This window comes from Panthera pardus, unplaced genomic scaffold, assembly GCF_024362965.1.
Source record: "Panthera pardus isolate Hobbes unplaced genomic scaffold, ASM2436296v1 HiC_scaffold_20, whole genome shotgun sequence".
In the NCBI taxonomy this organism is placed as follows: domain Eukaryota; kingdom Metazoa; phylum Chordata; class Mammalia; order Carnivora; family Felidae; genus Panthera; species Panthera pardus.
The window spans coordinates 93,238,068-93,263,104 of record NW_026526766.1 but is presented as its reverse complement, the minus strand read 5'-3'; the positions used below and the strand labels follow the sequence as shown (position 1 = coordinate 93,263,104).

At 56.5% G+C, this 25,037-nt stretch overlaps 2 protein-coding genes across 4 annotated transcripts in view; both read left to right on the top strand.

Annotated features, from left to right (window-relative positions):
* The window catches only part of EXD3 (exonuclease 3'-5' domain containing 3), an 80,764-nt gene that overhangs the window by 1,142 nt on the left and 54,585 nt on the right, over nt 1-25,037 (top strand). The window contains exons 1-3 of one of the 3 annotated variants that reach the window (XM_053908603.1): nt 21-132; nt 2,351-2,588; nt 18,890-19,005. In XM_053908603.1, the coding sequence (XP_053764578.1) occupies nt 18,903-19,005 (103 nt within the window). In that variant the 5' untranslated portion in view covers nt 21-132; nt 2,351-2,588; nt 18,890-18,902. Of the gene's footprint in view, nt 1-20; nt 133-2,239; nt 2,589-18,889; nt 19,006-25,037 lie in introns of those variants that run through there. The other 2 variants (XM_053908602.1, XM_053908604.1) reach the window with 2 other exon arrangements.
* LOC109260227 (tigger transposable element-derived protein 1-like) lies at nt 5,398-14,353 on the top strand. Its single transcript, XM_053908023.1, has 3 exons — nt 5,398-6,838; nt 13,416-13,492; nt 14,294-14,353. The coding sequence occupies exons 1-3, from the start codon at nt 5,398-5,400 to the stop codon at nt 14,351-14,353; spliced, it is 1,578 nt and encodes a 525-aa protein (XP_053763998.1).

Genomic DNA, 25,037 nt, shown 5'->3' with positions numbered 1-25,037 from the left:
CTCCCCGAGTTCGCTCTCCGCAGCCCGCGGCGCCTCCGGCAGTGTGGGTCTCGGTGCGCCGGGGAAAGCCGTCCGGGCCTGCCGCTACCGCCGCGGCCGGGCCAGGGTTCCGGGCGGACCCCGCGGGCTCAGGTGAGAGACCGCCCGGGCGCGGGCCGAGGTGGGGCGGTCTAGGGGTCTGCAGGGGCGCGGGGAGCCAGGCAGGGCCGAGCGGGGCTGTGGCCGAGCCGGCGGCCTGGCCGGCCCTGAAGGTGGTGGGGGTGGGTCCTCCACTGCGGCCCCTGTCCCCGCCAGCCCGCGGACCGAGTCTGCGAGGAGCGAAGGCGTCGTCGTTCCGGCTCCGCTGGGAGGGGAGAGCCGCGGGGGCCGGTCCTGGGGCGGGGGGCGGGCCACGGTGGTCTGGGGTCTCCCACGGCGGCGGCCCGCGCTCACCCTCGCTCAACTTCGGGGGGAAACTCGGGGGGAGGCCCCGAGTCTCACTCGTGGAAAACCAGGTCGTGGTGACGTGCCAGTGGCTCTTCTGGGGCCCGTCGGTCCTGTGCTCCCTGTCCCTGCCCCAGATGGAGGCTCAGAGGGCAGGACTAACTCAGCCCAACCCACCCCTGTGGCAGGCGGAGCCCCTGCCCTGTGCCCTGCACAACCTCATTCACTAGAAAGTGGAGGCCCTCCGGGGCCAGGAGCCTCTCCCTGCAGGGGCCCCAGCCTCTCGGGGGCACACGTCCCTACCGACACTCCCATACAGGTCTTACCTGCTGTCACATCCTTCACACCTGTGTTAGAGAAACAACCAACAGGTGTACAGAGAGATGGATTGACTTTGAGCAGCTGTGGGGGCTGGAAAATCCAAAATCTGCGGGAGAGCCAGGGAAGAGCTCAGGGTTCAACTTGAGTCTGGGGGCAGAGTTCACTCTGTTCTCTTAAGGCCTTCCCCTGACTGGATGAGGCCCACCCACGTTAGGGAGGGTCATCTGCTTTAGGACAAGTCTACTGTTGTACATGTTAATTTCATATAAAAAATGCTTTCACAGCAACCTGTGACTGTGTTTGACCAAACATGTGGACACCACGGCTTTGCCAGGGTGACACAAAATGAGCCATCACAACACCCAACCCCAGAAATGCTCCCGTAGACAGGCTCTGTCCTTTCATGCACATAAGAGAACACCCTGGGTCCTACTCTGCTCCGTTATGGCTGAGTCTCCTCCCTGGGTGATCCTGGTCCAGCTCTCTGACCCTATAGACTTCCTTACCTGAGGAATGGGAGCGCTGAGTCCTGGCCTGGCAGAGCGCTGTGACGACTCACAGACATCGCCTGTGATGTGCTTGGAAGGGCACCTGTGCCCCCGAGGACCTGCTTCCTCCCCAGTGGGGGCTGAGGCTCCCCGTCCTGCTGGCCTGGAGGTGGGCGGCAGCACTGGTTCCCTTTCCCACCGTGCTGCTCCCACACCGCCTCTGGGTGGCCTTCCTGCAGACCTGTCAGGGTCACTAGTAACCTCCTCCCTGGGCATGGCTCATCCTCCCCCTGGCCTCAGGGACATGACCCCCTCCGGGTCCCCCAAGCCCCCCGGCTGCCCCTCCTGCCTCCCCTGGGCTCTGGCCTGGCCTTTCTGTGCCCTCGCTCCCCAGTGGTCCCACTGTTTGAATTGCCTTTGGGCACCTGCCGCATGGCTCTTTTCTAGACTTCTCTATTTCCATAATAAAAAGATGAAAAAAGTCCCATCCCTGTGCCTGTCACCATACCCTAACATTCACCGCAGCTCTGTTCATGAAGCCCCAAACTGGAAACAACCTAGCTGTCCTCCAGTGGGCGAACGGTTAGGCAGACTCGCACCCACACGTGGACGAGGGATGGGCGGTGGGCACACACAGCTTGGGGAAGGAGGCTCAGGGGCATGCTGAGTGGGCAGAGATCGCATACTTTGATCCCATTTGTATACGTTTCTAGAGGTGACAAATGATCTAAGCGGAGAGGTTAGTGGTTGCTTGGGGCCGCTAACAGATTAATGGCGGCTATAAAGGGGCAACCCTGGGGGGTCCTGTGGGGTGGAACGTTCTATATCTTGACTGAGTCGGTGTCAGTCCCTCATTATGATTTTGACTGTGGTAACGTCTTGAGAACTGGATAAAGGGTGTATGAGATGTCTCTTTCTCTCAGAACTGCGTGTGTATCTCAAAATAAATTCTTAATTTAAAACCATTTTTAAAGAAGGATTCAATCACAGGTTTTTCTGTTTTACAGATGCCCTGAAAGTTGGAGTGATTACTGAGCCTAAGATTCTTCCAGCTCTGAAATTCAGCTGCTGACATGTTGTTTCGAAAACTTACATCTGCTAAAATCTGTTCCAAGTAGGTGCTTCAGCGTTTGGAGCGGCCGCGGCCTGAGGACCGGTCTGAAGCTGGCCTCTGCAGGGGGCCCTGGCACCCTCCCCAGACGTGCAGTGGCTGTGGCATCGGAGGGGAGGCCGCCCAGGCTCCTGCCGCCACCAGCTGCCTCCCTGTCAGCTTTACGGGCAGACCCGCTAAGGTTGTGTGGATCACACAGTTCCTGCCTCAGTAGAAGAGTCCAGAAAAGGGAACCATTTCCTCAGGTAAGAGCATGACTCAGATAGAGGTCGGCATGGTGCTGGAACTTATTTGCAGAGGAGGGCAGTGCTTCTCTGTGGTTAATTCTGGAGCACGAATGTCCAAGAAACGGGCAGGAATTGGTTTTAGCCCAATACGAAGAAGTCGGGTTTGTTTGTTTTTTTTCCTTTAAAAACTGGGCACTTTCCAAGACAAAATGAAAGAAAAATAAGATTTTTCCTTCAGGAAATAAAAATAGTCTTGGTGTGATTGAAATGCATGGTGTTAGAGATCAGCTTCCTGAGACCCGGCCCTTCCTGGGGTCAGCGAGGAGGCACCCGCCGCAGGGCACCACGTCTCTCAAAGCCACCAGTTCCGCCGAGGACCTCGCCCTCCACCACCCAGGAAACATTGAAGGAAAACCAGAGGGACGAGGAAGAGCTCAGGCCGCTGCGGGGTGCTCTTCTTGGTGGCTGAGACCGCCTGTGTGACAGGGAAGCCGTGCCCGCAGGAAGCGCCTCAAGACTCCTCTCCTTTAAGGTGCACGGTTGAGACTGTAGAACAGGGAACGTGTCAGCACTCCTGCAGGACTCCATGCTGGGCAGACCCTCATCCTCTGGGCGATGGGAGTCCTGGGCCGGCAGCACCGACGCGCCCTCACGCGCCCCTCTACTCTCAGGCCGAAGCCAGCGCCGGTTCCTCGCCTTGTGGTTTCAAACGCAGAACGAGCCGCCACCGGTCTCTGAGCCAGTTTCTGCACGCGGCCCTTCACGGTGGGTGTCTGGGCCAGGCCACACATGAGACCCTCTCGCAGCGGTGGGGGACCCTGTGCCATGGCCACCACAAGGCATGGCCCGCTGTCTGCGGGGGAAGCGAGAAAGGGGCAAGGCTCAGAGCCCTCGGGCCGACCGACACCGTCACGTTACGCCCCGTGACTCTGGTAGAACAGCCTGTGAGAAAGGAAAGAGCTTATGGTGCAGGAAGTAGGTGAGCGAGCTAGTGGGTGACACCTTGAGACATGCAGGGCTGAATCGAAATCCAAGGATGAGGGGCCGGTCGGAGGAGGTCCCAGAGGGCGGTGACGGCCGTTTGCAGAGGACGGAGCCAGGCCAGCACAGCAGCTCTGGAGGTCGGGAGGAAGCAGAATATCTGTGAGCCGTTCGGAGGAAAAGGCAAATCCAAGTAGCCTGTATTTAGTCAAAAGGAAGGAAATCATGCCCAAAAAAGTAAAAAGCAAAGGGAAGAAACCAAAAGGAAGAAGAGGGAGTTAATTAAGAGAAAAGCTTAATTAATTAACTAATTAATTAATTAAATCAGAAAGTATAAAATTGGTAAGACGGGGCGCCCGGCTGGCCCGAGCGTGCGACGCTGCATCTCGGGGTCGTGAGTTGGAGCCATGTGTTGGGTGTAGAGATTACTTAAAAATAAAGTAAATAAAAAAAAAAAAAAAAAAGTCAGTGTCTCAATTAAAACAATAAAATCAGTAAGACCAAACACCAGTTCTTGAAAAACAAACGATGAAATAAACTCCTGACGAGATAGAGGGAAACCAGTGAAGTGAGACAACACTCAGGCTTAATGAGAAGCGCAGATGTTCTGCGTCCACACTGGCACCACGGTCGTAAATGGGAAAACCTCAAGAAATCGATGCCTTATGCAAACACACCTGAGAAGAAACAGAAAATTGGAGCAGGTGGTGAGCAGCAGGGACGCAGCGGGCTGCAAAGTTCCCGCCACACGGGCACCGGGCTGGCAGCTTCCTGCCACGCACGGGTGTGTGCTCCCAGCCTGCGTGAGCCCCCGGCCCCAGCTGGGCCTCAAGACAGCGCAGCCCCTGCCTTGTTCCAGCTGTGACCGCCAGAGACCCTCACACAGGGCCACTGGGCCAGGCTGCCTCAAGTGCCTGACCCCTGGCGACCAGGGCAGGATGTTTTTTCTGTTCTGAGCCACTGAGTTTGGGGCGGTCTGTTTGCCAGCAGCAGATAACCGGTGATGAGGGCTTAAAGCCGTCCAGCAGAGCGAGGGCCGTGGGGAGAGGACCTGGTGTCCAGTGGGAAATGGCCACCAACCCTGCGGCCTGTCGGGGGGCTCATGGAGGAGTGAACGGTGGCCCCGTCTCCTTTCTGCAGCTAAGATTCCTTTATAGTTTATTTTAACTTTTAAGATACCATTTGTGGTTTTCTTTTCTTTGTGAATATAAAGTGGAGTGTGTTCATGGTAGAATATTTAGCAAGTACAAAAAAGTTAAAATAGAAAATACAGTAAAACCTTGGATTGTAACTTGTTCTGCGAGTGTTCCACAAGATGAGCAAACATCTCTAATAAATTTTAACTTGATAAACGAGCCATGTCTTGCAATACAGGTAGTACAGAACGCCGAACGTCACGTGATCACAACTGAGCCAATGGTTCTTCTTTCTCTCTCTCTCTCTCTCTCTCTCTCTCTCTCTCTCTCTCTCTCTCTGTGGGATTGTGGGTGATCGTCTTCCATGCTTGGATGTTTGGTCTCAGGCTGTGGTGTTTGGCAGATATCTGTGATTTTTCAGAATGTTACAAGGTGCCCACAACCGGCACTGGTGTATTTTTGTCACTTCAAAGCACCAATGGACAGTCCTTTGCTTTTCCAGACAAGAGTAAGCTTAGGAATGCTTTGCTTCATTCTAGGTCAGGCTGCCTGCAGATAGAGACCCTTTCCTCTGCTGCCTTATTGCCGGTTCCATTAAATACAGTCTATGACAAGAGTTTGTTAATACTGTGCTGTAATCAGCATCTGTGTGAACGTTTGCAATGGCCCCCATGCAGAGAAAGGTTGAAAAGAAAGGCAGGAAGAAGGAGATGATCACGGTGGAAGTCAAGAAGGAAATCGTCGAGAAGTACGAACGAGGGATGCGAGTGGCCGAAATTGCAAGATTTTATAAGAAGTCTACGTCGACCATTTGCACAATATTAAAGAAGAAAGAAGAAATAAGGGGGCTAGATGCAGCGAAAGGAGTCACGAGAATATCAAAGCAACGGCCACGTGTTCTGGAAGATGTAGAGAAGTTGCTTCTGGTTTGGATAAATGAGAAACGGCTGGCAGGTGACACCGTGACCGAGAACTTTATCTGCGAGAAGGCAAAGGCCTTGTACACCGACCTCGTAAGTAAACTGCCAGGTACGTCAACAGAAAACGAAGAAGGCTTCAAAGCAAGCAGGGGATGGTTTGATAACTTTAAGAGGAGAAGCGGCATCCGTAGTGTTGTGAGGCACAGAGAGGCTGCGAGTTCGGACGCTAAGGCAGCGGAGGTGTTCGCTGCCGAGTTCCAGAAGCTCATGGCTTCCGAGTGTTACCTGCCAGAGCAGGTTTTTAACTGCGATGAGACGGGGCTGTTTTGGAAAGAGATGCCAGAGCGGACGCACGTTACGGAAGAAGAGAGTGCGGTGCCTGGTCACAGGCCCGTGAAAGACCGTCTCACCCTCTTGTTTTGCGCCAACGCGAGTGGGGATTTCAAAGTCAAGCCCCTGCTCGTGTACCATTCCGAGAACCCACGAGCCTTCAGGAAATGCAGGGTGCAGAAGAGCCAGTTAAACGTCATGTGGAGGTCCAACAGCAAGGCTTGGGTCACTCGTATCTTGTTCGTCGAGTGGGTCAACGAGGCCTTCGGTCCTGCAGTGAAGAAATACCTTCTGGAGAAGAATCTGCCGCTCAGAGCCTTGCTGGTGATGGACGATGCCCCTGCTCATCCTCCAGGCTTTGAGGACGACCTGCTGGAGGAATTCGAGTTCATTAAGGTCAAGTTCCTTCCTCCCAACACCACTCCAGTCCTCCAGCCCATGGACCAGCAGGTCATTTCCAACTTTAAACAGCTTTACACCAAAGCGCTATTTCAGCAATGCTTTGAGGTGACCAAAGGAACAGACCTTACCCTCCGAGAGTTTTGGCAAAATCATTTCCACATCGTGAACTGCCTCCAGATCATCGATAAAGCCTGGGACGGGGTCACCAAGAGAACCCTCAATTCTGCTTGGAGAAAACTGTGGCCCGGTTGTGTTCTTGCACCTGACTTAGAGGGGCTTGCTCACGAACAGCAGCCGCCAGTTGTCGGTGAAGCGGTGTCCTTGGGGAAGACCAGGGGACTGGAGGTGAATGAGGACGACAGTCAGGAGCCGGTGGAGGAGCGTGGCCGGGAGCCGACCACCGACGAACTGATGGGTCTGCATCGCGAGCAGCAGCAAGAGGTTATGGGGGAGATCTCGTCTGCAGGGGAGAAAAAGGCCAAGGAGTCCCTCACTTCAAGTGAGATTAGGGAGATGTGTGAAAGGTGGGAAACAGTGCAGAAGTTTGTAGAAAAGCACCACCCGAATAAGGCTGTAGCAGTGCGAGCGATGAATCTGTTTAACGACAATGCGATGTCCCATTTCCGTGAAATCCTCAAACGGAGGCAAAAGCAAGTGTCATTGGATAGGTTCCGTGTTAAAGTTGCACGAAAAGAAAGAGATCCCACGGAGCCAATAGACAGCAGTGATTCCGTTAGAGATGATGAAAGTCGTCCTACCCAATAACCCTCCTCTCTCTTGTCTCCCTCACACCAGCCACGAAGGTTTTCAAAGGTCAGTGCAGGTTAATTTGTTGATTTTCCTTTATATTTTGTATTTTCTTTATTTTGTATTATACTTCATATGAACACTTTTGAGTGGTGGAATGAATCATCTGCGTTTCCATTATTTCTTATGGGGAAATTCACTTTGATATACAAGTGCTTTGGATCACAAGCATGTTTCCGGAATGAATGATGCTCACAAACCAAGGCGTTCCTGTACAGAGAACTGGCAGGCGGCCCCCCCGCTGCCAGGGCCCACATGTCCTTCGTGTCCGTGCCGTGTCCCGGGCTGACACCACCGGCTGTCCTGTGGCACACGCCGTAACATCGATGCTCTCGGTTAGGTTCAACGCTAGGCCACATTGTGAGGACTTTGTTTCCCGTGACATTAGATGTTTTTGTAAAATGTCTCTTTTCAGTAGCCATTCATCATTCATAGGACTTCTGCCCCGTTGTTGGATATTAGGAGGCCCTCACGAGAGCAGGTGTGGAGCCGGAAAGCCCAGCTGAACTCCGGGGCCAGTGATTTCTGCCTCCTGCCCCCGGGCCGTGCCGCAGCCTGCGCCCCATGGGAAAGGGTCCCCGAAGAGCCTCCTCTCGTGAGGGCCCCCAGCCGGGACTCTGGAGGAGCCGGTTCCTCCCTGAGCTGCACATGCAGGCCTAGACCCCGCTCGGTCTTGACAATGTGCACATGGTCGTGAGTGTGCGGAAGGGCACCGCTCCGGCCCAGAATCAGCACCCGCCACGGCGGCGGCCAGAGAGGCACACGCCAGCAGTTGTACCTGGACCCCTCGTGGTATCTCGGAAAAGTTACCTTCTTGTATTTCAAATTGGCAGTCTTAATTTTTAAAGAAAGGAACGGCCTGAAGTTAAACCAGTAAGTTAAAAGTCGCTCCCACGGATACGGACAGAATAAAAAAGACACCAACAAACGTTGGCAAGGATGTGCGGAAATTGGGCCCCTCGTGCGCCGTGGAGGGAAGCAGTCCGGCCGCCTCTCAGCCAGCGAATCAGCTCCGCTCACCCCGGCAACTCTACTCTCAGAGAAATGACGGCACACCTCCACGTACGGCATCCGCGCACAAACGTCCACGGCAGCCACAAGGTGGAAACAACCCAGATGTCCGTCCACAGAGGAGTGTGGTCCGGCTGTGCCGTGGAGTATTGTTCAGCCGTGAAAAGGAGTAAGTGCCAGCAGTGCTACAAGGTGAATGAGCCTTGAAAGCAGCGTGCTGGGTTGCAGGACCCAGAGGCAAAGGCCGCGTATCATATGACCCCTTTTCTTTGAGTGTCTAAAACAGGCAAATCCCAGGAGACAGAAAGTGGATTTGTGGTTGCCACCGAGAGGGCCGATGGGGAGCGACTGCTAATGGGTGGTCTTTCTGGGGTGATGGAAACGTACTGCCATTAGGTAGCGGCGATGTTTTCTCCTATCTAAATATACCAAAACACCGAGTTGTGCACTTTAAAGGGGTAGATTTCATAGTATGTGTGTCATATAAATAAAACTTTTTAAAAATCACTGAGCTGTGTGCCCGGACATTTGATTCAGTTTGAAAACGAATTGAAATGGCTTTCAAATTAGCATTCTCCTTTAACAAAACAGACCTGAGTGGCCCCAGTTTTCAGGGTCCAGGCTGGACGCCCAAATGTGTCTGGGGTGGCGACCCCAGCTCCACTGGCATTTGGAATTTGGGGACGGCAGGGTGAATCCCGATGCTCTTGTGCAGAGTGGTGCCTTTGGGCCCGGTGCCCATCTCTGTGGAGGCGGCCAGGCACCTCCAGGTCCCCTGTTGTCTGGCCGGCTGCTTACCCAATGAAGACCCAGCAGAAATGTGTGAATCACACATGTGCTTTTAAATTTTCTGGTCCAGGGAGCCTGGCTGGCTCCGTTGGTAGAGCATGAGTTTCTTGATCTCAGGGTTGTGAGTTCAAGCCCCACGTTGGCATAGAGCTTCTGTTAAAAAACATAAAAAAAAGTGGGGGGTGGAGTTAATTTTTCTGAATGTTTATTTTTGAGAGAGAGAGTGCAGGTGCAGGAGAGGCAGAGAAGGGGGGGGGACGGAGGCTCTGAAGTGGGCTCTGCGCTGACGTGGGACTTGAACCCATGAACCGTGAGGTCATGACCTGAGCTGAAGGCAGACGCTTAGCCGACTGAGCCACCCACGTGCCCCAGGAGAGGAAATTAATTTTCATTTCCTAAGTCCAGTGTTCCCTGAATATCACCGTTCCCACCTGTAATCGGTATAAGAGATCAGTATAGAGACATTTGATGCCTTACGCCAGGTACATTTTGCACTGAAAAGTAGGGCGTAGCTGACCTGCTGGATGGTGGTGGGGGGGGTGTGGGGGGCGGGGCAGGGCTGGGAGGAGACAGGGACTCCAGGCCTCAGGGGCCTCCCCCATGAGGCCTACGGCTTCGGGGGCTCCAGGGCTGGTGCCAGCTGATGACCCTCTGACGGCCCCTCGGCATTCCTGCCGCATGTCTTATGGGTAACACGGGCGGGGGCTGCCACCCATAGGGCCTGGGAAGGCTGGGTGCCGCGTGGGGGGCTGGGCACCGTGTAGGGGGCGCCAGGAGGAGTCCAGGGCTCTGGCACCCCCGGCAGTGAGGCTGCCTCGGGCAGTGGAGCCTGGGAGCTGGCAGCTCCGTGGTCACCCCCTCCTCGGCCTCAGCCACCCCTGTGATAAAGGGCACAGGACTCACCTGGAGAGGGGGCCACACAGCGGCGCCCCCTGTTTGCAGAAAGCATTATAGGAAAGTGGTGAAGGGACCATGACTTGGCGTTCACACGAGAGTGCTTTGGTGACATTTAAAGTCACTTCAGTGACCACAGTGTGGAGAGAATCGTGCTCTGTGGCCGCAGGAAGCCCCCTGGCCTTGTTCTCCTGGGACGGAGGGACAGACAGGCAGAAGGCTCAAGCCAGTAGCCAGCCGCATTGGACTCTCAGCCAGCCACGTAGCTCCTTCCGGGTTCTTTTAACTTCTGACCTTTTCCTTTACTTCCCACCTTTCTGGGAGGCTTGGAGGGCAGCTTTAGGTCAGGACACACCGTGAAGTGTCTGCTCCATGCTGTCCTGTCCTGGCCAGGAGCCTGGCCCTCTGGGCTTCCAGCCAGGTCTCAGGCTTTGCTGCCGTGCTCCTCCCACGCATGTGGCCTCTACGCAGAGAGACCACCAGCTGGAAGAATGTGCCTCCCGGCCCGTCTCAGAGCAAGCCAGGGCCCCGCGCTGCTCTCCCTCCTGTAGAGGTGACGAGACAGCCAGGTCACAGCCAGGGCTGTGCGTGTGTCAGCCACACTCGCTCTGTGGTTCCCATGCCCTCACTTGCCCCAGGCTGCCCACTTCACCGTGCGGCTGGGCCGGGACCCCAGCCTGAACTGTGCAGGGTGCCAGCGGGCTCTGCCTGGAGGAGACAACACTGCTGGGAGGGTGGCTGGGGCGTGGCCGAGGGGCAGGGTTTCGGGAGGCCTTGGGTCCTGCTTGGTCGGTGCGCCCTGGAGCATCGGGAACCTGTAGCAAACACTGGACATGGCTTGTGTCGACCCCGATAATTAGACAGCCAGTTGTTTTGCCAGCAAAATGGGCTTACACGGGAATGGCAGAGGCTTTGCGATTCGGGACGAGCAAGCCATGACGAAGCCACAGGCAAGTCTGGAGAACAAAGGAGAGGAAGGTTACTTTACAGAGAAAAAGGAGACAGTTGTGAGGCACTGCATGGAAGGGAAACCCCTTGGAGGAAGGGAGGGCTCAGGGTGCCGGCAGCTTCTCCTTGGCCGAGTCCTTCCTGCTGAGGGGTGAATGAGGCCCCAGCTAAAGTAGTGTGCACGCACGCACAGGTGACTCTCTTGCTGCTGGGTGTGCGGCTGGCGCAGAACGCTAGGGCTGAGGGCTCCCCCTGCTGGCTGTCTGGCTCCACGTAAAAGGATGGTTCCTTTATTCTGCTTCACATCTGCTGGGGCCTGGCGGGCCTGTGCGGCTGTCAGGTAGGCTCTCCTGGGCCAGCTGTCAAGAGGAGGCCACCTGGCCCGCGCCCTCCTGCTGCCGGGTTTGCCGCTGGGCCAGGGGCTTCCCACTCAGGTGTGGAGCAGGGGCCAGGGAGCAGGGCCTCTGGAGTGAGTGGGTTCTTTGAGGCAGATGTTTTGTTGTGCTGCAGGGTACCCGGCAAGAACCTGGCTCAGGTTAGCCGCCTTTCAGAAAAATACATGGTGCTTAAATGAGTTGCACATTTTGACCGTTCATTTTAAAAAGAAGTTCTCAAACTGCCAGGAGCCGCTCACCCCAGTGGGCTCCTGGAAGGCCATCCGTGGGAAGGCCTGCTGGTTGTGGTGTGGGTTGCAAACCCAGAACCACATTCCCAGCTAAAGATGATTTGGACTCCAGATTTTTTAATTTTCACTTTAAAATGAGGTCAATTAAAAAAGTCTGTCGTGGGGTGAACTTGAACTTGGTCTCTGCCAGCTGTTTTCATTCTCAGAAGCACATGGGTTTCAGTGTGTTGCTGTACTTTGTCCAGGGCTCGGGAACAGAACAAAGGTTGTGTAATGAGAGCTGAGCGGAGTTTCTGTGGCCTCGGTCCTTTCTCCAGGAGGAGGGGGTAGGTCCGTCTACCTGTCCTGGGACTGGCCTGTGAACGGAGCCCACTGCCCGCCTCTGGGTGGCCAGACGCTGGGTGCTATGCTACTTAGAGAAAAGGGGAAGAGAGCCTGTGGCAAATCTTGGAGTCGTAGGGGTTTCTCCACTAGAAAAAGGCCCCTCCCTCAAAAGGGCCATTTGGTCATCTGCCTCCTTCCTGGGCTGACCGGCGAAGCGGGTGGCTGCAGTGCAAAGGAGGTCGTCGGGGTCATGGCAGTCTGTGCTGTATGCGGCGTGGAAAGAGCCTGACCACGAGGCATGGATGGACCACACTTGGTCTGCAGGACAGGCTTCCTCCTCTGGTGACCTGACTTGAAGGGGTCAGAGGAACCTTTGCCCTGCACCGATGCTAGTCTTTATTATAATTCTGATTGGACTGGGGCTCCACCTTTTTTAAATTTATTTGAGAGGTGGAGGGGGGGATGAGTTGGGGAGGGGCGGAGAGGTAGAGAGAGAGAATCCCAAGCAGGCTCCACGTTGAGCACAGAGCCCAGTGTGGGGCTGGATCCCACGTCCCTGGGGTCATGACCTGAGCTGAAATCAAGAGTGGGATGCTGAACTGACTCAGACACCCAGGAGCCCCAGCTCTACCTTTTTAAAGAGGAGCCCCTCAGACCACACAAGGGTGGGGATAGCCAAAGAGAGGGGGTGGCCTGGGGGCCTGGCTGTGCCTGAAGGAGGGCTTTAGACAGGACGCGTGGCAAGCCCTCGGCCTCCCTCTGAGACCCTTCTAGCAGCTGTCAGAGTGGCCTGTAGTTCAGAGGGCAGCGCAGGGCACCTGCCTGCAGTCGACCCAGGGACAGAGGCCAGGGGGAGGAGCCACCATTTGGGGTTTATTTAAACCACCCACATGGCTCTCGGTCATGCAGGTGGTGGGTGCTTGGCCCTGTGTTTTTGGACGGTGGACAGAAGGGTGCTGAGCCAGAACTCTGTACCCTGGGGGGAACTCCCGCCCCCCACATCATGCTCTTTGCTCCTCCCCACCCCCATCCTCGTGTCCAGGGAATGCAGGCACAGGACGTGGCCCCAGGGGCTCACACTGCCCTTGGGGGGTTGCTGCTTGCTTGGGTGGGGCGTGGTGTGGAAGGACCCTGCCTAAGAGGCCCTTCTGCACACGTGCTACACATGCCATGAGGTGTCGAGGGCTCTAGAAACAACGGTGTTGATGCCATGGAGAAGCCAGGCCGGGGCCTTGGCCTTGCTGAGGCCTGGAGGCTGCTCCAAATTAGTCCAGGGAGGAACCAGGGTTGAAGGACTGACCAGGGGAAGAAATGGGCGGGGCTCCTGGTGCCTCCTCAGGGAGGGGCCCACAGGACCTGGACGGTCTCCAGCTTCCCCTCGTGGGGGCCGTCTGCTAGGCCCGAGAGTTCCCCTCCCTCTTGAGGCCACAGGGGCCCGAGAGGTCTCCTTGGCACAGCCCACGAAGGCACTTGTGGCACCGGACTGCCCCCTCAGCACCCAGCTTTGTGGGGATTCCCAGGAAAGGGACAGCAGTAAACAGACAGGTGGATCGGCGGGAGACTGTGACCCGGCAGGTGTCACGGGGGAAAGACCGTGAGGGACGAAGGTGGCACGTTGGCTACATATGAGACGAGCAGACAAACGAGGAGAGCCCCCAGCTCCTGCTGCTCCTTCCAGCGGAGAGCCTGGCCATGGGCCTGGAGGAGCACCTGTGCGTGTGCCCCATGGGGCCCGGCCAGTGTGCAGGGGTGCAGGTACAGGGGTGGCCGAGACCCCCAAAGAGGGTGTGCTGTGGGAACGAGTCTCTGTCCCCCTGATTTGCTTGCTGTGGTGCAGGAGGAAGGAGGCCTCCAGGCAGCAGGTCTGGCGGGGCGGGTTGGGTCTGGGGGCGGGGTCAGGGGCAAGGCCAGGTGTGGGAAGGGGGGGTTGGGGTGCAGGGCTGGGGGAGGGCTGAGGGCCAGGGTCAGGCAGGTGTGTGAAGTGGGTCAAGGTGGTCTGGGGTGTGGGCGGGGTCTGGCACGGGGTGGGCCACGGTCAAGGTGGGGCAGGTGCAAGGGTAGCCGCCGTCTGGGAGATGCTTTGGTCTTGCAGGCTGGAGCGGAGCCCTCAGGATCTTCTGGTTTGGCACATTTGGCGTTTATTGTGGACTTGAGCCACCTTAACGTGATTTCGGAACAAGATCCAGGAGGAAACCCACAATAGAGAGAAATTATGATTGTGCTACGTTAAAGTGAGAGCTGTCCCTAAAGCGTCTTCCTGCTGTGAGTCCTTCTGTTTCTTGAGTTAGGTAGGAGACAGGATGGTTTATTGTGAGGAGAAGGAGGGGCCCTGGGGCGTGGGAGCCTGTGCCTGGAGCGTGCTGTACCCAGCGTGTGCAGTGCGCGTGGCAGGGGTGGCGAGTCGGGGGCGCAGTAACTCGGCACAACCCCGACCTGCAGGAAGGCGCCTGTCCCTCCTTGTCACCGCATGAGGGCCCATCCTGCACCCAGCACCAGGAGGGGAGGAGGGCTGCCGCACGCGGCGGGAGCGCTGACCCTGACCACGTGTCTCGGCAGGGAGGCTGGCACCCGGAGCGTCGGGGCAACGGCCAGGAGGTGAACAGCACACGACTGTAGCTTTTAATAGCTTTCCTTTGCATTAATTTTTCAAAATTTGCAAGCTTATTTCATTTTCCAAATACTCTACTAATATGCATAATTGCCTTTATAAATAGTAAAAAGCCAGTTAAAAACAAATAAAAGTGAACGGTGGTGCAGGGAAAGAGCTGGAAGAAAACCCAGGTTTAGTCCCAGATGACCCCCTTTTTCTCACACGCAAATGAACGGCAATCCCTCTGGCTCTGGTGGAAAGTCAGACCGGATGTGGTCCCTTAGTGTCCGAGGGTGCTCTGACCGGTTCGGAACCAAACGTGGGGAAGCATCAGGGGTGTCTAGCCCCCGTTGTGGTTGAATTGTGTCCCCCTAAAAATTCATATGCTGAAGCGCTAAACCCCAGCACCTCAGAATGTGATCGTATTTGGAGGCAGCATCTTGACAGAGCTCATTAAGATGAAATGAAGTCATTAGGGTGGGCCCTCATCCACTCTGAGTGGTGTCCTTGTGGGAAGAGATCAGGACACAGACATGCACAGAAGGAAGACACAGGGGGAAGACGACCGCGTTCACACCCAGGAGAGAGGCCTCGACACCTTGATATTTGGCTTCCCTTTTCCAGAACTGAGAGAGATTAGATTTCTGTGGTTTAAGCCATACGTTTGTGGTGCTTTGCTTTGGCCACCCTAGGAAAGGCATCCCCCCACCCCCGGAGGCCAGTCTGTGGGTGGGGTGGGGTTGTAAGCTCGCCGTGAGGACCACCCCCTCCTGTAGTCCCGTCTCTCCCTTTCTTTCCTGGTGAGAAGCCCAGGCCGGGCATCCATTCATCTGAGCTGTGGTAGGAGATGTGCACACCTCTGGGGCAGGTGTTCCAAGAAGAGAACCGTGCAGGCCGACATCATTTGTGGACTTGGGTGCGATAACACTTAGGAGAGTAGTGAGACATACGGCAGCACCGTGAACAGAGCGTGAGCTCTGCAGGAGCTGGGTTTATAGCAGAGACGCCTGCCTGCCGGCCAAGAGCCACAGAGACTGGGTGGTGGCTGCCTACCCCAGCCTCTTTTGAGGCCCATTAAAATGATGGTAAAGGGGGCGCCTGGGTGGCTCAGGCGGTTAGGCGTCCGACTTCAGCTCAGGTCACGATCTTGCGGTCCGTGAGTTCGAGCCCCACGTCGGGCTCTGGGCTGATGGCTCGGAGCCTGGAGCCTGCTTCCGATTCTGTGTCTCCCTCTCTCTCTCTGCCCCTCCCCCGTTCATGCTCTGTCTCTCTCTGTCTCAAAAATAAATAAACATTAAAAAAAAATGATGGTAAAGGCATTTAAAAAAGACAGTTTTGCCTTTTACTAAAGGCAAAAGTGCTTAACGGAAAAGACAAGGGGAGGAGATGGAAAGCAGGGTGACTAACAGCCTGAGAAAGCTGGAGCCTGAGGCAGAGGGGTGACCCCGTCCTGGCCCGAGCCCAGGGAGGCTCCAGACTGGAACCAGGGTCTTGGGGGTGTTTTCAAGTGGAGGGGTCAGACCCTGACCTCGGAGACCTGGGCGGTGGCAGCCGAGTGCCCGTCTGCAGGTGAGGAGGGAGCATTCCCTCCTGACAGACCGGCTAAGGCGAGAGACCTCTGGGCCCTGGTCTCCCAGGCCCCCAGTGTACCCGCACCAAGGACTGGCTTCTGCTCAGCCCCCAGGCGGCTGTACAGTGCCTCACTCTTGAATATGAGCAGTGGTCTCCAGACGCTTGAGAAAAGCTTCTGAGAGGAAAGACAGTCACTGTGTAAGCAGGAAAAAGGGCGTCGATACAGAAGAATGTGTATGAAAACAAAGACTGAGTCATGAGGTCCTCTGGGGTAAGAAGAGAAAGAGTTCTTGATTAATGAAATTTTGATAGCGGAAATGAATAATGCAACGAGCATTTTAAAAAATAAAGTTCAGGAAACCTTCCCCAAAGGCACAGAAGAGGAGAGATAAGAAAAATAGAAGTTCTTCCAGGAAGCTCAGTATCTAAGAGCACTTCCGGGACAGGACGGAGGACAGGGAGGCCAGGACATTGTCAAGGAAAATAAAAGACATGTCCCAGAACTGAGGGACATAAGCATACCCGATGGACTCCACCCCATCCATCCTGCTGAGACCCTGGATGCTTGAAGGGAGGGTGCCTCGGGAGGAGGGGACAAGCGTCCTGCATGCAGTGGGGAGTCAGGTGGCTGCAGACCTCTTGGCACCAGCACTGGGAGTTAGAAGGCAGTGGAGGGCCATCGCCATCACCTGCCGCCCACACACAGCCAGACTTCCAGCCAGGAGCAAGGGCCCAGGGAAAACTCTTGCAGACAACCAAAGCCTTGTTAAATGTGCTTCTTTGCGATTGTTCTCAGGAAGATGCTGGAGAATGTGCTCCTCAAAACCAGAGGAAAACTGGGGAAGGTGAGGACTTGGAAGTCCAGAAACACAGGAGGCACCGGGAGAGGAAGAGAATGGGAGTCTCAGGGTGGAAGCTATGGCACAGGGCTGGAGATTGGCTGTCCAGACTGAGACAGAGGACAGAGGCTTGAGAAGGGATGTCTTTAAGAACAAGTGATAGACTTCCAGGATTGTTTAAACATGTGGAGAGAGGTGTTGGAATTCTGTCAGAGTCCCATTAATGATGGCAATGTAGAGCATCCAGCAGTGCAGTTTGTTCTTTGATCTATTCCCTTTCCCCATTCTTTACATAAGATGATTTCTAGTGATCTGTCTTCAAATCCCCCAATTCACCTGCCATCTCCAATCCACTGTCAGGCCCAATCAGTGAATTTTTCATTTCAGCTATTATACTTTTTATCGGAGAATTGCCATTTAGTTCCTTTATATAGTTTCAAGTAATTTCCATTTTCCTTTGTCTGTTTACTCATTATGACCATGTTTTCCTTTAACTTTTTGGACATGTTTTCCATTCATTCTTTGCATACACTTACGACAGTTGTGTTAGTCTGTGATAAACCCATCATCTGAGCCACGTGGAGTTGGTTTCTATTTTTTGGGTTTGTTTCGTTATTGTTGTTTTTTGTAATGTTTTCTCCTTGATTATGAGCCATATTTTCCTGTTTCTGGGTAGATCTTGTTATTCTCATATCATGTACCGAATGTTGTGAATGGTGCATCGCAGCAACTCTGGATTCTGTTATCTTCCTCTGAAGAACGTTGACCTTTGTTCTAGTAGGCAGTTAATTTCTAGCTGATTACCTTGAACAGGCGAGCATGGCTTGGCATTTCGTGAGGATGGGTCTTTGTGTTGGTGGGACTCAACCTGCAAAGTGCTCCATTGTGGATTTTACCGGGGCTTGGTTCTGGATTTTGGCAGGGCAGGTCAGGAGTGGGGCTCACTCTAGGCATAGCACCAAGGCCTGGTCTTTCTGGAGTCTTGGCTAGATGCTGCAGTGTTGTCTGGGCTGGAGTCTAATGTGTCTAGCACTGTTTGACTGCTAGTGTCTCTGTTTCGGTCTCAGCCCCAAGGCAACTGTTTCTGGGAGCCGTGGGGATCCTGCGTCGCTCGTACACACTCCCGGCTGCTTCAACCGCCCCTCTTGCCGGTGCGCTGCCCCGCAGGTGGCCTGCCACCTCCTCCACTTGGTGGAATGCTGTGCTCCCTGGGTTCCAGATCAGTGGTCCTGGCTGGGGGATTGCCCTCGGTGGGAGGCGGTCATCCCGGGGCCCTCCTCGGGCATTGTCCTGCTGTCGGGAAGCACGGTTGTGTGTGGCCTGTTGCCCAGAATCAGCTGCCTCGACTGTGTTGTCCAGTTGATGTTTGCAGTGAGAGGGCTGCGTCAGTGCCAGCCCTCCCACGTGACCAGAGCAGAAGTCTGGAGCAAACCCTGCAAGAAAGGAGAAAAAACCGTAGTCCCCATGTGGCTCAGCTGGGGATAGTATTTACAGAGTTGTACTCATGTCTTCTGTAAATGGTGAGCCAAAGGAAGACTCTCTCAGAACCGTTTCAGGAGGTTGTGGGGTATGCAGGCGGTGCCGGGGGACGATAGTGAATTCTTCCCTTGAGGTTGGTCCATCACAGGTAAGACTGAAACTGAAGGAATAACCACATCAACGTATTCTTTAGAAAGATAAACGAAAGTATCCAAGGGCATAGCTAGCAGAGCTCCTCTGGGTAGGAAGTTTGGAGTAGGGAGCACAGTGGGTCTCCCCTCCCGTGCCCGTGTGAGGATTTGGGGTTTACGCGGTCGGCCATGCAGGCGTTACCGTGGTGCAAGGAAACGACCGTGAATGGAGACGAAGTCTTTATACGGCCTCCTGGGCACAGAGGAGAGGAGGGAGAACAGGCTAATCTCCAGAAACGTGGCGAAGTGCGTCGTGGACGTAACGGCTTGTTGCCGGGCGGCGTCGGTTAGCGGTGCGTGTGCCTGTGTGGGCTGGCTCCCGGCTCCTCGTGGCGAGCCCGTCCCCGAGGCCAGCTGGCGGGTGGAGCCGAGGGCGCCCGGGCCCCTGCACCTGGACCACAGAGGCGGGCCCTTGGCGTGCGGTGTACTTGTCTCTCTCCGCCGATGCCTCACTCCTCAAGCTGCCCGCTTTCTTCCCCAGCGCCGCCTTGAGGATGGACCCGGCAGACCCTCCTGGCGACCCCGCCGCCGGCGACCCCGCCGCTGGAGACACAGACCACCCTGGCAACTCCACTGGCGGCGAGCGCCATTGCACAGGTGAGTCTGCGCGCCCACGGCCCTGAGTGCGGCTGGCTGCACGTGGCAGGGCCAGGCGTGGGTGCGCGTGCGGGGTGCGCGTGCAGCGGGTGTGGCGGGGGAGGTCTGTCCGGGTATGGGGTACGTGTGTGCACCAGGTAGGCACCCCGGGGGAAGGCATCCCGTGCTGTGGCCTTGTGCGAGGCCGCCCCGGGAGCGGGTGCGAGCGTGCAGGCGACACAGCACGGCAGCGCCGCCGTCCTGTCTCGAGGGCCGCAGGTAGGCGCCTCTCTTTGCGCCGGGGAGGGCGCCACCGGCTCTCGAGGATAAGCCGCGTGGCCTGGTTGTCCCAGGGCGGGCTGCCTGCTGGCCACCTGCTTGCGGGCTGCCAGGAGGACTGCGGGACCGGACAGACACTCAGGCGTGTGTGGGGGCACTTGGGAAGGACGGCTGTCTCTCTGAGTCCCGGCTCGACACGCACAGTCTCTGGGCTCCACACATGGTCGTTTGATCCATCTTGCCAAGAAGGAGCGGGAAGGGAACCGGGATGTGTCTGAAAAGCAGGGGCCTGGACCGGGCTCCAAGCACAGGAGCCCCAAACCCCGTGGGGTATTCCTGCCCTGCGCCCAGGGGCGGAAGAGGACAGTGCAGGGCATTGGCCCCGGGTCCTGACCGGAGATGAGGGGCCTATTTGGGCACGGAAGCTCCTCCGTGGGGAAGGGAGGCATCTTCAGCTTGGTGGCCCTGGATGTGGTCAGCAAAGGTGGCCCTGGATGTGGACTGTTTTCTCATTTCCACCCTGAGAGTCCGGCTTGCCTCTTTTGTTCGGAGCAGCCATGGTCTCCAGATGTTCCCCACAGCAGCCTCCAAACTGGGTCATCAGTTTGGGGGTCACCTCTGCCCATTGAGCCAACCAGAGACAGGAGCGAGGACCCAGGTCCTGGTGGGATAGGGACCCAGGGTCTGGGGGGAGACAGAGACCTGGGGCCTGGGGGACCTGGGGCCTGGGGCAGGGACTCTGGGTCTGGGACAGGGTATCTTCCGGCCCCTCCTTCTCTCAGGGCCTCACCCAGGGTGGTGTGTCAGGCCCTCCTGTGTCTGCCCATCCCCTTGGGGTGCATGTAGGGTGGGGCCTGTACTGACGTGACACCCGGCATCACACCTGGGCCTTAGTCTGAGGATATGCAGAACAGTGCCTGCCATCCAGGGTCTTGCAGGCCTCACCCTTGGTCTACTGGAGCTAGCAAAGGGACAGGCCACCCTGAGAACAGACAGCCCCCCTGGATCAGACACAGCCCCCCTCCCCGGATCAGACATAGCCCCGCCCCCGGATCAGACACAGCACCCCCAGGTCAGACACAGCACCCCCCAGATCAGACACAGCCCCCCCCAGATCAGACATAACCCCCCCCCCCGGATCAGACAGCCTCCCCCCAGATCAGACACAGCACCCCCTAGGTCAGACACAGCACCCCCTGGATCAGACACAACCCCCCCCAGATCAGACACAGCCCCACCCCCGGATCAGACACAGCACCCCCTAGGTCAGACACAGCACCCCCTGGATCAGACACAGCACCCCCCCCCCACCGGATTAGATACAGCCTCCCCCAGATCAGACCCAGTCCCCCCTGGATCAGACACAGCCTCCCCCCGGATCAGACACAGCACCCCCTAGGTCAGACACAGCACCCCCCTGGATCAGACACAGCCCCCCCCATCAGACACATCCTCCCCCCGGATCAGACACAGCACCCCCTAGGTCAGACACAGCCCCCCCCATCAGACACAGCCTCCCCCCGGATCAGACACAGCCCCACCCCCGGATCAGACACAGCCCCTCCTGGATCAGACACAGCCTCCCACCCCGATCAGATACAGCCCCTCCCAGATCAGACACAGCCCCCCCCCCCCCCCATTCAGACGAAATCAAAATGACCTTTCTCTGAGAGCCCAGTGCCAGCATTCCTGGCCTGTGGGATCTGTGAGTGTAAGAAATGACTGGTTTAGGGTAAATTTCTACGCAGCCATAAAAAAGGGAACGCCCCTCAAGGACAGGGTTTGCCTTCCTAGCTGTCTTTTCTTCTTAGATGTGCTTTTTAAAAAATTGATTTTCCGCAGTTGTTGTTTTTTTTTTAATGTTATTTATATCGAGAGAGAGAAAGAGAGAGCAGGGAAAGGGCAGAGAGAAAATCCCAAGCAGGCTCCGCACTGTCAGCGCAGAGCCCGACGTGGAGCTCGGACGCAGGAACCCTGAGGTCATGACCTGAGCTGAAACCAAGAGTCAGAAGTTTAACTCAGGAGCCACCCAGGCGCCCAGTCCCACATTGTTTTTACGAGTAGCTGTGCCGTCATTTTAAATCCCTGTTGTTAGTAGAATCTTTTCTTCCAGCAGATTCTCTAATGTGCCCTCGAAGTCTGGTAGTTTCTGTGTGTGGATCACATGCTCACCCGAGTGGACCCATAAGCTGTGTGGTCTTGTCGCAGACAGCGAGAGCCTGCGTCTGTGTGGACGCCCTGGCTCGTCCTGACTTCCACGGCTGTTCGCCGGCCTCGCGCTTAGGGGCCCTGTGCTGAGGACAGGCGAGGTCTGTCTTGGGGGCCCACGGCTTGTCGGAGGAGGCAAGATAACAAGGCCTTCTCGCCCCACTTCCCAGATGGGGACGGCCCCCACCGGAGAGCTCACCCTGCCCATGGGGTTTGGGTGCCGTTGGGGGCCTCCGAGGGGCTGCCGGGCAGGAGGTGTGGATTTGGGAGCTTTGAGGAACGCCCTTTCTCTTGGCCTGGCGCCTGCCCTCGCGGTGCCCGCTCGGGAGGGGCTGGGCCCACCATCACATCCCAGACGAGCGTGGAACCTGGGACCAGGGACCGAGAGGGGCAGACAGGTGCACTGGAGAGAGTGGCAGTCCCCAGCTTTGCAGAGGAACCGTGAGCCCCCGTCCTGGGAGGTGGGATGTCGCCCGCCGCCAGCACTCACGTGGACATTGCCGCAGAGGGGGCCGGCACCTGCACCAGGTGGTGTGGTGGGCAGTGAGGGGACGGGCTGGCCTCCCAGAGACAGGCCTTTGTGAGGTGCTTCTAGGTCTGCAGATGAGACGGGGCCTGATGCTGTGGCCCTTTCTCAGGGCCGACAGGGTCAGGACAGCCGTCCTGGGGGCGGGGGTGCACACCGTGATGACCCGATGGCTTCCAGGCCACCTGAAGAGAGGGCAGGTGTGGTCGGGGTGGCCTGGGCTTGGCGTGGTGGGCACTGGAGCTCTGCAGACCCTGACCCGAGCGCAGCTGTGTATCCAGGTCCCTGACTTCCGAGGAGGACCGAGTGTCCGAGGAGAGGTGGCTTCACGGAGACCGCAGCCCAGCTCAGTCACGCCCAGCTGTGGTTTCTGAACTTCATCTCCTCGACTCCAGCGATAAAAAGCACCCACTTTATTTATTTTATTCCTTAACACCAGCTTCGTGATAGAAAATAGTAGGGGTCTTCCTGGCAGTTGGCATGGCAGCTGAACACGTTTTCTGGAATGCGTCTGTTTCTTAAAGCGAAGGCCACTGAGGTAGCTTAGACTCAGTGGCATTTTAGATGAAGCGGCATCTGTCTGTCCTGTCTGTCCCTGTCCCTGCATCCCTCTTCCTCCTGTCGGCCACCTCACGAGTGGAGGTAGCCGGCAGCTCTTGGTGTCCAGTGGGCACCGGGGAAGCGGGATGGGAGGGGGCAGGGCAGAAGGTGGGCCATCCCCGTGCCTCTGCCCGAGTCCCTGGCTGCCTTGTGGCCCCCAGGCACGTGTGTGGGAGGGCTGTGGCCAGGACAGCCAGTGAGGCCCATGTGCCTGGCGGGGAGAAGCAGCCCAGGGTGCAGGGGTGAAGGTCTGGCTCTGGGGATTGAGTGTCTTTTCAGTGTCTTCCCTGCATACAGGCCCCCACCTGCCCCCACCTGCATGGTCCTGGGATGGGGTCAGGGGCCAGGTATAGGCCGGAGGCCATCTGTCTCGGGTCCCGGATCCAGGCCTGGGGTGGGGAGGCGGAGGTCATGGCAGGCTGTGGGCAGAGGCCCCTCTGCACCAGGCCCCACGTGCCCTCCCAGGCCCCAGCCTCCTGCCTAAATCCCTAGGCCAGGGCAGTGGGGACACAGGCCCCTCCCTGGGTTCTGCAGAGTGACACAGAGCTTGCTTATCTAACCCTTTAGACAGACACCTCCCAAGTCCTCCCTTTCTGTGTCTTTGGATGGGCATCAGCCTGGGAGCCCCCCCTCAGCCTAGGGGACCTCCCTGACCCCCTGCCTGCATCTTGCCCATAACTCCGCGCCCACCCAGGCCATGCCCTTGCCATGCCTCACCCCACCCAGACCGGCCTCAGGTCCCCTCCAGAGGTCTCCCTGAGGCCACTCTGAGCTGGTGGCCGTGCACGCCTGGCCCTGGCACCGAGGTCACTGTGGAGCACCCATCAAGGCCCAGACCACAGCCGTGAGCATGGTCAAATGTGCTCCCTTCCTGGGAGGGACCGATGGTAGCCTCTCAGCCCATGTGCAGGGTCCAGCTGTGTGGGCCGAGTCGGGGGGCATGTCCAGGGCATAGCTCCCAGTGGGGCCCAGGTCTTAGGTGCTGGGAAAGCAGCTTGGAGCAGGGCTGTGCCCTTAGACAGCCCCCGGTGAGGGCAGGACCAGGCCAGACAGGAGAGCCGTCTTCCAGTTCCTGCAGGGTCCTTCTGATCAGTGGGAATCTTTTATGTGATTGACTTCTTTGGGAGACCTCTCCAGCCCAAGGTCTTCAAGATGTTCTCCCAGAGGCCCGATTTATCTTTCACGTTCAGATCTACAACTGGGGGATGGATTTTCTGTAGGTGTGAGGCCAGGAGATGCTCCAGGGTCCTCTGAATAGGGTTACCCAGTTCCTGAGGCCACTGTGGTCACACATCGGGTCCTGTGTGTGCCCAGCTCTGACTTGAGGTCTTTACACTGGTCCACACCTGCCCTCTCCGGGCCAGTGCCGCTCGCCTTAGCTAGGGTGCTGCTTGGGGCTGGGTGGGGTCAGAGTCCTGTCTCGCTGTGATTTGGGTGGATGGTTAAGACAGGTGGACACACACACACACACACACACACACACACACACACACCAGCCCGCTGTTTGGGCTGGAGCAGAATGGTTCATTGTGGGACAGGTGACAACTTCACACTGTCTATTGTGTGGGATGGCCCTTCTTCAATAGGCCTTTTAATTTTACTCTCAATGCTTTATGGCTTTTTTGCATGAATTTCGTTTGTTAGAGTTATCCAAAGAAATCTGAATTTTTTTGTGCCATTGTCACTGTTTCTTTTTTTTTTTTTTAAACGTTTGTTTATTATTGAGAGAGAGACACAGAGTGTGAGCAGGGGAGGGGTAGGGAGAGGGGGAGACACAGAATCCGAAGCAGGCTCCAGACTGAGCTGTCAGCACAGAGCCCGACGCAGGGCTCGAACCCACAAACCCCGAGATCATGACCTGAGCCGAAGTCTGACTTAACCGAGCTTAACTGACTGAGCCACCCAGGCACACCTTTATTTGAAATTTCTTTTCTTTTTTTTTTTTTTTAATGTTTATTTATTTTTGAGAGAGACAGAGACAGAATGTGAGTGGGTTGGGGCAGAGAGAGAGGGAGGCACAGAATCGGAAGCAGGGTCCAGGCTCCGAGCTGTCAGCACAGAGCCCCACGTGGGGCTCAAACTCACAAACCCCGAGATCATGACCCGAGCCGAAGTCGGTCTCCCAACTGACTGAGCCCCCCAGGCGCCCCCACTGTTTCTGATGCCCGTCTCCACTTGCGGGCTTACAGTGGACTTTACTGTTGGCCTGGTGGTGAGCGTCCGTGCAGAAACGTGTCCACTGAGGAACCTCTTCAGATTCTTCAGGGCTCTCCACAAAATTATGTTTTCAGTGAGCAGTAGTGTCTTTTCTTGTTGTTGTTTTGTTTTAACTTTTAAAGACTTTATTTTTTCTAGAGCAGTTTCAGGGTTACAGCAAAATCCGGGAGGTTACAGAGATTTCCCATATCCCTGCCCCACACAGCCTCTCGCGTCCCGGCCA

What these genes read in the sequence shown, in the direction of transcription:
- LOC109260227 (XM_053908023.1), top strand. Translation starts at nt 5,398, where the DNA reads ATGATCACGGTGGAAGTCAAGAAGGAAATCGTCGAGAAGTACGAACGA. An exon ending in CAAGGAGTCCCTCACTTCAA is followed by an intron (nt 6,839 to 13,415) that starts GTGAGATTAGGG and finishes TGCTCCTTCCAG; the next exon opens with CGGAGAGCCTGGCCATGGGC. An exon ending in GCCAGTGTGCAGGGGTGCAG is followed by an intron (nt 13,493 to 14,293) that starts GTACAGGGGTGG and finishes GTGTCTCGGCAG; the next exon opens with GGAGGCTGGCACCCGGAGCG.